Source organism: Stegastes partitus, unplaced genomic scaffold (assembly GCF_000690725.1).
Source record: "Stegastes partitus isolate 25-593 unplaced genomic scaffold, Stegastes_partitus-1.0.2 Scaffold108, whole genome shotgun sequence".
Lineage (NCBI taxonomy): Eukaryota > Metazoa > Chordata > Actinopteri > Pomacentridae > Stegastes > Stegastes partitus.
This window is the reverse complement of record NW_007577839.1, coordinates 310,784-323,388: the sequence shown is the minus strand read 5'-3', so window position 1 is coordinate 323,388 and position 12,605 is coordinate 310,784. Positions and strand designations below refer to the sequence as shown.

Sequence of the window (12,605 nt, the reverse complement as noted above, 5' to 3'; positions counted from 1 at the left end):
CTGGATTTACACTAATCTCAGCTGCAAAACTATGATGTCCTATTGTATATTTCCCTGCAGTTGCAGTTTGAGTTTTAGACAAAGGTAAAAATTGTAATGCAGAAATTAGCTTTAATGTGGAGGACTTAAATGTATAGGTTATATATATATACATATAACCTTGGCAAGACACGAGTCTTGCTTTAAAAATACATGTATATGCAAATTAAAACTGCAGGTAATGTGACTCAGCTGCAGGAATTTATCATGAAGCAAACGCATCCTATTATAAGGTCTATATAGTGCCATGTGTTTCATATATATGAAGCTGAAAACTCCCTTTGGGCTGCACCCTGTGTCATAAGTGCAGAAATACACCAAAAAATATTAACATATCTTTCAATTATTGTAGTTTCACTATAACTTGAGATAAATGAGATATAAAATACTGTGCTAGTTTTTACCTGTTGTACTTCAGCGAAGATTTGAATTCAATTAAGTAGTTGTCGTCCTGCCAGAAAGACTTGACTGTACTGAGGAACCTTGTTTTGTGCATTATCTATAGTATGTGACCGAAGTTTGGGTCATTGCTGTTCAATTATTGTTGTAATGCTGCCTTCTCTCTGCTGCAAAATAACATCAAATTGTGAGGACATGAGCTTCTGCAGAAACAGAATGGGCTCTCCTCTCCACCAGCACAAAGCCAGTCCCAAAAAAGACTCAGAATAGTATCTTTAATGGGCTTTTTTATTTTGTATTTCCAAACTGCTACCCCCTCCTCAGACATTGTCTCTGCCTGATTGCCATCTCCTGCTGACTCCTAACCGGTTAGGACACCTGTTGAGCTCCCCTAAATATTGGCCAAAGTTGAAGTGATTTCCTAAATTACAACACTTTATAACACACTTTTACTCCTTGTCCTAAAAGCGCGACCAAAATGCGTCACACTGATTTTTTTGGGGGGACTGATTTCCTCCTCTGAGACACTTCATAAAGATGGGCCCTGATTAGAACAGTGATCAGAACACCACGAAGGCAAATCCTGCAGAGGAACCATCAAAAGTAACTTCCTCAGATTGCTTTGGCTTTTATTTACCCACTTACGTTACATGAGTCACAACCTCTTTATCTGCCAATCCTGAAGCCCAGAAATGGGGACCTCCCGTACAGACTCAAAATGAAGGTAAGGCCATCCACACAGAAAGCTCTGTCTCCAATATGGAATAGGGCTTTGCAGCACAAAGCCAGACAGAGTTATTCATGACATGAGCTGGGCTAGAAAGTAGGCCACCCAAAACAACAAGAGACATCCAGGTAGTTGAGAGGAGACTGCAAATCCCCTGGATTCATTATTGAAGGTATTCTCTAACGGGGCAGAGAGCATCCTAATTGTCACTTACTGAATCAAGTCCTTATCGCTGTGTGCATTTATAGTACTCAACCATACCCAACTAAATTGCCTTTGCAGTAAGTATATCCCTGGTGGGTATAATTATGAGAATTACCCTCAACAGCTTTTTGTCTAAATGGAAGGCACATCGTTTGTTGTGACGGAATGTTAGCATTTGGCTTGTCAATGAGATGTAAAATTCAAAAGCAACCGTTTGATTCCTGATGAGGACATTAATAAATCATTACTGCGGCTATAAATAGGGGGTTGCCAAGCAGTTGTGAAAGTGACTTCATGTATTTATTTATGTTAAAGCAACAGAAATTAATTATAAATGTTCTGTGACAAGCTAAACATTCGAGTGGTGGGTGAGAGGGGCTACGAATTTGGGTCAAGCTCATAGAGCAGCACAATGAAAAACCCTGTCTCAGTGATTAGAGGCAGTAAGAAAAAAGGATTTGGTGTGGTGTGTTTGTGCGCATGTGTAGCTGTATTAGAGGGAGTGAAAACCCACATACCTACACTTGCTTTTTTTGTTTTTTCTGTGTGTGTTTGTGTGTGTTAGTGATGAGTATGAGCAAGCACCTAATGCTTATTGTGTGCCTGCTCCCGAATCAACTCTCCTGCATGGTCAATAAATCAGTTCTGATAGGGTCAGCATTGCAGAGTCTAAGGTATCAGAATCTCATTAAAAGCTTATTCCAGGCGTGTTTAGTTGCTTGCACCAAACTCTGTAGAGTTGCTATGGTTACCAGACAGGTTACCAACTACCAAACATGGCAACACAGCACAGGGTAGAGATTCTCTGGTGATTATGTTACATGCTATGTGTACCCCTCACAGTGCTCCCCCCCCCCCAAAAAAAAAAAAAAACCTAATCAGAAACGCTGCAAATTCACAGCTCAGACACAACATTCCACCAGCTTGGAGTGACACAGAACAGAGTGCAGTGAGAGTATTGTGATATTCATACGGTTATTAATGCATGGTGTACCAGCCAGATCACTGCCTCTGATGCTGCTCCACTGAGAAACAGGAAGGGATGGAGGGAGAGAGAAGCAGTTGAGTGTATTGGCATGTAAATGATATCAGGCATCTGAATGATTTCTGGAGATTATAAGACAAAGGCATGACTAGCATGTGAATGCGTGTCGTTTGAAAGAAATTACCGTTACTGATATTTACCAAGTAAGTCTATATGCAAATGGAGGCATTTTTTTCCTCTGGCTGATTCGGCGAGCATTTCTCCTCTGCAGATACACTGTGGTGGATAATGTGTTTACAATTGTATCCTCTCCCCATCCACATTACCAGTAACTGACTGAAAGGCAGCATATAAGCAACTTTGGAGTGCAGTAGATTAGTGAGGAGGCTTCAGCGATCGGCTCTTGAAACAATAATGTCCTCTCTTGAAGTAATTCTTTCTCCTCCAAGACCCTTAAATACAACAAGCAGCTCTCGCATGACTGTTGATTTACTGACTTCACTACCTCCGAGTGAAATCACTACATTTTAATGAAATCGATGTTTCAGATTCATAATCCTCGCGTGATCGGAGGGGTTATGTAAGCTCACAATTACAACTTGACAATGTGAAAGGTGTTATATAACTCCTGAAAAGGAATGTCAGCCAGGATGCATTTAAGTGAATGTACCTGTGTTCATGTCACATGAATGGCAATCTCGTGAATGATCATACCACTTAACACAGTGAGAGCCTTTCACAGACTGCACTCCACTGCATGCAGAGCTGCAGAAAAAAAAAACAATTGTAGACCCGCCGTATACCGCAGCTGCAGTATTCTTCGTCTTAGTCTTTTATTGTGCTCTAGGAGGAATTTACAATTAAAATAGGCCTGGCTACAGAAAGCACGAGAGGAGGAAGAAGCAGGTGCTTGAGTGGTGAAATAAAAAATCTGATGTGAAAGGGAAGAGAAGGTGACTGCAGCATGTCACGGACAGAACCACATCTGACAATGTGGTCTATCAATCTAGTCAAGAGTGAACACACTTGTAGGAAGGAGGCCATGTGAGGGCATTCTGATAAAGTTATGGTGATGCTTCTGCTGTTGTCATTAATACGCTTGAACCGTCTTTGACTTGAGTGAGTTGCTGCAGGTCAGGCTTTAATAAAAGCTGCTGGATTATGTTACTGAATGCATGACTGCTCCTTTGCCCATAGCTACACATAGCAAATATCCAGACCACCTACATATCTGATAATAATATTAGACTATATAAACACTAAATACTGAATTAAATTAAAGTACATTAAATTAAATTAAAAGTCAATATTGTAGCCCTGTGATAGACTGGCGACCTGTCCAGGGTGTCCCCTGCCTTCGCCCTAAGTCAGCTTCATAGGCTCCAGCCCCCCGCGACCCTAATGAGGATTAAGCGGTGTATAGATAATGGATGCATGGATGGAAAAGTCAGTATTTAAAAAATGTATGTTAGTACATATCCTCTGATGACACTGGTCCTTTTGGAGCAGATATAACACACAGCAAGGCTGAAAAAAGGACAGTGAACCTTCTTTAATTTTTTCTTTTTTTCTGGATGCTCAGATTTTGTTATCAGGCAATAGTTATTATTAGGTTGTGCCTCATCACCGTGCTCAGCAGTGTGACTGTCCTGTAATTGGCCACAGATGTTTAGCCATCATTGCTGTCTTGTTTCTAATTTTTCTTTTTAAGTGCTTAATTGCTACTCCTAACATATTTATCTGCCTCAAAGAACAACTAAATCAAAGTTCACACCGCATACAAAGAAATCACCCATTTTCATTATGTACATTGCCATTCTTGTCTTTATTAAAATCACTTTTTACCTGTCTGTGCTTCCTTCCAGCTGTACATTCAGACAACCACCCTGACCATCTCCATGAACCTCAGTGCCTCAGTAGCACTGGGCATGCTTTACATGCCCAAGGTGTACATCATTATCTTCCACCCTGAGCTGAACGTACAGAAGAGGAAGCGTAGCTTCAAGGCCGTGGTCACAGCTGCCACAATGTCATCACGTCTGTCCCAGAAGCCCAATGAGAGGCCCAATGGAGAGGCTAAGACTGAGCTGTGTGAGAACCCTGCTGCTGACCCCATGAGTAAGTAACCAAGTGTGAAGACCACAAAGCCTCAGAGACACGTACATACGCACCGTGGACTTAGAACAGGAAAACTTTTAGTCCAAAAGAATTCAGGTTTACTTATATAAGGATGTATTTAAGTGCAGCATCTAGCATTTATATGCAGTGTACAAATATTTAATAAACAGTTTGCAGACGATATACTTTAGCTATAAGTAGATATGCAGTGCAGCCATTTTTCACATTTATGAATCTACAGTATTTATAAGCAACACTTGCATATCCCATGAAGACATAATTGATATTATTTTAGCTGTCTTTTGCTATATTGTCAGTCATTATCTGTCTTCACCAGCCTCCACATGTGCCTGCAGGAGGAATTATAGTTGTTGATAAATTCATTAATAAATACTTCTTACAACCACATTATAGAATTATAAATTATTTATTAGATGTTTATTTACAGGCTGCTTATAAATGCTAAATAGGGGGGTTACCTAAAGTCTTTTAATTTTGCTATTTGTTGTTACAATTTTAAAGCTGTGAATTTACTGTAAAGAAAATATAATATATATGCTCGTATACATACATACATGCATACATAAGCTAAATCTATGTAATGAAATCTTTGAGTGCTATCTTAACATACATGTGAATTTCAGTGACTGTGTGGTTTATCTGCATTGGGTTAATAAAGCCTCTATAGGGAATAAGGAATAATACAAATGACAAAGTATTCCCAGGAGGCAAGATCTGGTTATGTAGATCCAAGAGACATGAATGCAGTGTCTCTTTAATCTTTCTCATCATAGATGTTTCTCAAATTTCTTTTCTTGTAGTAGAAAGTCCTGTTTAAGTAATATCACTGGGCGGCTTCTTGGTTAAAATTATGTATATACAATTATACCCTATAGTAAGAACTGGGTTGTCTTTTATCGTGATAAATGGTCAGACCTTTAGCCCAAGTGCATAGCAGCAGGCACGAGCGAAGATAGGGGACTGGCTCTGTGAAGAGATTTGAAGAAGCAGGGCTTTATTGCAGGGAATGGAAAGAGATAATCTGTCTCTGTTGCTGTGTGTTACTCATACCACCCTTCATCTGAAAACTGTAAGCATGATCCTGTTAGCACAGATAATGCTGGGTATTAGTACGTGAGTGGGGAAGCCTACATACTCCCATAGTTAGGTGATGTAGTGTTTGTTTTGGATGAGAAACATCAATAGTAGAAGGAGTTTTAGAGGCAAAAAAGCTGGATTTTAGATGAGCGTTGCCATGGAAGCTCTCCGCTTCATCTCTAGTTGTCAGGATGAAGACAGAGAAGATTGACAGCTCATGCAAATCACACATCACAGCTTCCAAAGACCTCCTCTCCCACAACGCTTCTAATCACATAGAGCGATCATGGCACCCACAGGTGCACCAGCCCCTCAACCCCTCTTTGAATTATTCCTATGAGATGACAGATTTTCCTGGGAATTTCTCCAAACACCCAATAGTTGTCGCACTCATCTGTCACGAGCCAAATGAGCTTGTGTATGCAGAAAACTGTAAGTGTGCGTGTGGTTTTTTTTTATGCGCATATGAATGTGTGAGTTACGCACATGTAAGCCACAGAGTATCAGGGGATGGGGAATATATCTTTGCCTGCCACACATGTGGCTCATTGAGCAAATGCATACTCTGCATAGAGGGTAAAACCTTAACATCTGTTGCAGCAGCGCATCAGAAGTCCCCAAGCAGGGCATGCGGTCTCTGGAAGGCCCTCCCAAAAGTGCACCATGTCATCTGTTCTGTGTGTCTCTCACCTTCTGTCTCTCTTACACGAATGTCTTCTCGCCTCGCCTCCCTTCCCTGCACATTCTCGCCTCCTCTTGCCCTTCTTTTTTAGCAACAGTGAAAGTGACATTTATTAATGGCGAATTTATGTGCATGACCGCCCCGAAACCTGAACTGTGCCTCGACCATCCCTGGAGACTGTCCGTCAATTCCTGTAACCATCAGAGCGCCAAATACCTCCCTTTCAGGCCCCATCGGCCGTGTATGAGATGACTCCAAGTGATTTATTGGATTAAGGGCATTAGCAATTCTGCAGATTTACATTGGTATTGATACAGTGTAATATCTTCATGATTGCACTTCTCAGACAGGGGGATTTATCCTCTAATTTAGATATGTTGAATTGATTCACTACCCTGTGCTGTTTTTCTCAATAGGCATGTGTGTCGATGCCTTCATTCTCTTCAGATTGAACTCATGTCATTAACAATGAATACTGTGGTGAGAAAACACAACCAAACAGGCAGCAGAACAGAAGATAGGAAAACTTGTGGGATGAGATAAGATAATCAGCTTTCAAAATTAAATATTAAGATGACAGTGATGGTGGATGTCTCAGTTCCAGACTGGCAAACACACACAAAAAAGCATCTCGCTCAAAAATGACTAATCTTCCTGAAGACGGTTTATGGTTACCAGCAAGAATCTGTTCATTTACTAATGTTTTATTCATCATACTTGCTGGGCAAGACTACAAAATGCAGCTGTAAAGAAATGGTGCGACTTTAATTGCGTAGCCCATGGGAGTTGGTCACCATAGCAACATTAAAGCAGTAGAATGAGAATTTATAGCAATGTCTTTGATTAAGAAAGTGTACATCGACCTTCTCCACTGTACAGAGAGGACAGCACGTGTGCAGATACACATATCCTCATGACTGCTGTTGGTCTGCTAACTATGCTCACATTTTCTCATTACGACCTACTCAAACATCACCTTAATCCAAAGACTACCCATAACTCCAGAATAAGAACAGCCTTCTAGACAAGTCGTGACAAGCCAGAATGACCTCAGTTCACAGAAAAACGAAATAGTTTCACTCTGAAGATTTGAACCTTCATATCGGCTCTCATAATGATAGATGTACAGCAGGACACACAAACACAAACAGCACCTAGGCACTCAGCCACATTCTGATATGTTTCCATGGCAATCCAGACTGGGATCGCATTGCATGCCCTAGCATTTGTTCGGTGCCCACTTGTGTGGTGTTTGTGTTTTTTTATCACTAGTTAACATCTGAAAATAGAAAGTATGGCTTCACACGAGGGGGAATGCATGTTGAAATGATACACCAGGCCAGAAAATATTGCTACTGATTGCACACAGCTGGTGATAAGAATGCGCAGCACAATAGGGCGCCTTTACCGAAGCAGATGATGTCTATTTACCTCTGCGAGATGTGTTCTTTTCTTCTGTTGTTTTTTGTCTTAGCGGTGCTCGAAGTAAATCTTAATCTTCTTTACTCTGTTCTCAGGTCAAGCAACCAAGAAAACATATGTGAGTTACAACAACCTCAGGATCTGATCTGCTTGGAAATGAATGCTGTTTGTCCTTTATCTGTGATTGAAAAAAAGAAAAAAAAGAAAAAGAAAAAAAAAAAAAAAGGGAAAGGGAGCTGTAGAGGATCAGAGAAAGGCAGACAGAGACAGGAGAGAGAGAGCACAGGCATCTCAGCACCACCTGCAGTACCTATGCACTCCAGGACGGTGGATAGCATCCAACCTTCATCCAGACATGATGCATGAGTCCTGACAGAGGCTAGCACAGCTTTAGGCCAGTGTGGCTGAGTCGGCCTCCAGAACCAAACTGCAGGTTTAAAACTTGTGTTGTGGCCCCCTTCTCTCTCTCTGACAGAGAACAACTTGCCTGCTAAAAGGGGTCACTGTGAATGAGGACAAATACAAAAAAAAAAAGGAAAAAAAAAAAAAAAGGACAGTGGATCTGCTTTCAAGATATTTTCTTTTGAAATGTCATTAAAGCCATATTCTCTTGGGGTTCCCATTATCTGATTTCTGTTTTGTATTGTTTCTAAGTGATTTTTCTTCTGTGCCTCTTTTCTCTTGAAGTTGATTTAATTACCTTGAACAGCAAGCTCTGCCACATACAGTATTTTTGTTTTAATGAAATCAACTCAAATCAGTCCCAGATGATTATTATGTTAGCGTGATGGGCATTGTAAGTATATTTTTTTGTAAATATTTGAGAGTATTTTCATGTTTGGAGTACAAAAATAGATATCCAGTCTTTGTTCAATTGGATTTGGATGGTAATGAAAAGCACCACAAAGTGTTCACTTTGCATGTGCCAATGTATGTTTGTTCTATTTGATGTAAACTTTAAAAAAAATAAATGAAAAAAAAAAAAGAGAGAGAAATAAATTCTGAAAATGATAATGAGCTTCAGCATCCTTCTGCAGTTTGTTTTCTTTACCCAGACTGAACTTCAGCGAATGACAGAATATGGCTTTAATCTGTTGTTGAATTGACCTCCCCTGTATCTGCAAGCATGTTTGTTTTACATAGTTTCGTACTGGGTCTATTATGCCTAATTATGGTGTGGGAAACATTAATATCAGAACAATCATGCAAATATGTTGTGATGTCTGTCAAATACTGAACATGTAATAAAGTCATTTTGTTATCTTTTATACAATTAAACCAGACAGCATACCATAGTTATTTCTGTGCATGTGCATGTCTGTTTGTACGACTGGGCATGTTTGTGTTTCATAGCAGCAGGGAGTACGGCGGGTTTTACGCTCATGTATGAATAAGTAAAATTAATCGCTGTGTTGTTTATGGGTTTCTGTAAGCTGATGGGAACGTAACGTGCTCGTTTACTGTCTCGCCCCGTGACAGAGTGTATTAGTGAGCTCACTGAGCAGTGCTGTCATGCAGAGGAGAGCAGAGGATGTCCACTAGCTGACTCCTCTGTTCACCTTTTGCTCTTTCTGTCACATCCTTTGTTTCTCTCTCTCTCTGGCTCGCTGTTGCCCCTTCCAAGTCTCGCCACCAATCACTGAAATGAATAATATAACATGTCACATCAATTTGTCCTGCTGATGACCAAGCCTTTACAGGCTAACAGCTCTTTATTCCTGCCTACAAGCACAATGTTACTATTTTCAATATTGATTATTATATAAAAACATGAATAGGCCGCGCATGAGAGACTTCTGTTTCTTCAGCCGGTAAGCGTCTCCCTCTAGGCTGTTACGTGGACAAGTGATATATGACCAAGAGATGACGATTCCTCTTTTGTGAGTGTGCGATTCAGAGAGAGAGAGAGAGAGAGAGGGAATGATATCCTTACCCACACTGGTTTTCTGTTGTTTCTCTTTCCATTTGTCTGGCATCTCTCTCAGCTCCTGTGGGACCAGATGGTCTTTACTTCTCATACGCACAGTCTGTCATTTTCTGTTGCACACAGCCAAGAAAAATCCCACTTATACCCAATTAAGACTAGCCTCTCCCCCACCAAATTAATTGCCTGTGTCAGTGTCTGTGTGCAAGTAATCAGTGGGGGCTGAACAGAGTTTAGATTTGTAGCTCAGCAAAAAAGAAAAGAAACACTAAACAGCTCAAGGAATGGCCTCTCTGATTGTGATATAAAGCAAAAACTTTGAGATCTTTGAAACACAGAAAACAAATTCTTTTTTTTTTTTAAAGCAAGGCATGGCCAGGAATGGTTTTCACCTACCGAAAATAGAATGAGGCATGGACTACTCCAGCACCAAACTCTCAAGGCTCCTACGTAAGGGCCCACCTGCTCAGTATGCACCTGTTCTGAAGGCAGCAGTTTCCTGGGAGAATCAAATGGGAAAAACATCAAAGGAAGGGAACTAATCATGCTGGACTCAGAGCAAGGCACACTCCAACAGGAGGACTTAAATGTTGCAAACTTTAAGGCGTGTCAGTTGCAGATTATTAGGCGTGGAACAATAGAATTTATAGGCTCTTTAAAAAATGTACACAGGCTTGCCAACAGTTCTAACTCTTAAAGAGCTTTTCTAGTCACAAAGTTGTCAAAACTGTCCTTACTGTCTAAGAATTACAAGGCTGCATGACCCAATTTGGATGACAAGGTGACACAGCTGCTCTGTGAAATGTGCATTTCAGTGCACTGCCTCATGTGACATGTAAAAATCCAGGCACCAAAGGCTCAGACGTTCTTCTATCTGAGTTTTCGTGTCACTTTGGTCCAGCTCCGCCTTTGAGGAAAGCCTTCTTTATCTTGTCAGAACTCCTGATGCGCTCTTTCACAGACAATTTACTGATGCTGAGTCTAGATTAGCTCTGTTTCATGGCTCCTGGGCCCTGGGCTCTCCTATCTCTCCATAAATGTCCAATTATCCAACTCCAGCCTGAGTGAAACCTTATCTGCTTCCCGTCAGTGACCAACTGAAGCCTGATATAACATACGGTGGATAAAGACACTCTTCACTCTTTTTTTTTTCTTCCCCCTGATGCGTCTTGCACTCCAAATCTCCTTATAACAGCCCTTTGTTCACCACCATGTTTTCCTTCCCCTGCATTTCTTGTGTTCTCAAGAAACCAGGCTGGTTTGCTGTTACCAGCACACAGTGACACTAAGATTTTATAATTAGTGGTACAGTAAGATAGCTACTGGTTAGACATGAATCATAACATCCACATCTTCTCATAGCCACTAATTATCATCTGAAGGAAGTTCATGAGGAAATTTCGTGACTCCACAGCGAAAGCAGTGTTTGTTTGTTTTTTGCAAGAGTGATGCAGGGGAAGATACAGTGACTAAATTAGTCTGGGGTCACTGGTTGCCATTTCTTATCTCTAGGTCCACAGAGCTACCCATTACCCCGCTTAGACGGCACAGTGTGTGCATTTGTGTGTGTGTGTGTGTGTGTGTTTGTCACAGCATTATTGCATTTTTAATCAGCGGAAGAGACCAGGCATCATTCTCATCACATTAGTGTCTCCTGGTATTTATTCCTCTCTCTCGCTCTCTCACCACTTTTACCCCTTGGGGGGGAGTTGAGTGGGTGGAGAGAATGCATTTGAAATTTGCTCATTTGACAGTCGTTAGAGATATGGATTCTGACAGTACACAATTAGCTCAGTCACCTCCTTTATCTTCACTCATCTTTGGCTGTGGGATTTAGTACGTGTTGCCTCGATCGTAATGACTGTTATACCTCTCTGGCTGCCTTCCTCTCCGTCTTTCCCCTCGCATCACTTCGATATCCAAACTTCTAATTCCAGTTAATGATTATTTGAAAATTACATATCTGACTTCATGGATTTAATTGACTGCTGTGTTATTAAGATGGTTGAGTGAGACGAATGCACTTCAGAATTCGCAGCTGAGTAGGTGCACTAATCTGCCGCTTTTCCCCAATTTCCCCTGTCATAAAAATGCATTCATGGATAAAAGATGTACGAGAGCTGGCATACATCTTGTGAATATGTTGCATATTTGTTCTGCCTCAGCTGCATGAAAGATTCAACTCACTTTTGGAAGCTTGTACTTGTTGAAAATAAAGTAGCACATTTTTTTTTTTTTTTTTTTTTTTTTTTACTATTGAATCACAGCTCAGGTTCAGGGACAAACAAAAAGCCAGCAGCATTTAAACCAAGGAAGATCATCTCTGGCTTAAACAGGAGTTGACAGAGATAAGTGCTGGCTGGCTGTGAAATTTAACTAGAGAGCTAAGCCCTTGCTTTCAAGGAGCATGGCATAAACAGTGAATTTCCACATCCCACACAGATCACTGTTATTTCAAAGAAAAATAAATGCCTAAAGAGAAACAAAATACTGAAATGCAAATGAATAGTTGGGAAAGAGTGATAGAAATCCACATCAAACAAAGATGAAATGAAACTGAAAACCCAAAAGGTACAGAGAATAAATCACATACCACACTTTTTGTTTGGGAGTAGATTAGTAAAAACAGCTGTCTGGTGTGGTGCTTTTATTTAGTCTTTCTTTTTAAAACTGATTCTAATTCTGGCTCATAAATCCTTCACACGAATCCACCTTTAAAAGCTTAAAAACTACAAGTATTGCTTTGGGCATTGTGAGGGAGGTGCACAGTCAAATGATTATAAATCAATTCAAAGTGTGAATTATAGTCTTACCTCACAAACTACATCGCTGAAGATTGTGTGTCTCATTTTTCAGTTGGCGGTGGAGTGTGGAGAACTCTCCATTTGATTAAACTCTACCCAACGGCTGCATCAATTATGTATCTTCACAATGGAGTTAATGGACTGCAATAGCAGTTGAAGATGACTTGACTAAATTTCCACATGACATGGCAAGAAAAATATCA

At 40.5% G+C, this 12,605-nt stretch overlaps 1 protein-coding gene across 1 annotated transcript in view; it reads left to right on the top strand.

Annotated features, from left to right (window-relative positions):
• The window catches only part of LOC103354449 (metabotropic glutamate receptor 7-like), a 62,401-nt gene extending 53,449 nt beyond the window's left edge, over positions 1 to 8,952 (top strand). Inside the window, exons 9-10 of the mRNA XM_008277823.1 lie at positions 4,220 to 4,472; positions 7,770 to 8,952. Coding sequence (XP_008276045.1) covers positions 4,220 to 4,472; positions 7,770 to 7,819 — 303 coding nt within the window. The 3' untranslated portion in view covers positions 7,820 to 8,952. The remainder of the gene's footprint in view (positions 1 to 4,219; positions 4,473 to 7,769) is intronic.
• Positions 8,953 to 12,605: the final 3,653 nt, after the last annotated feature.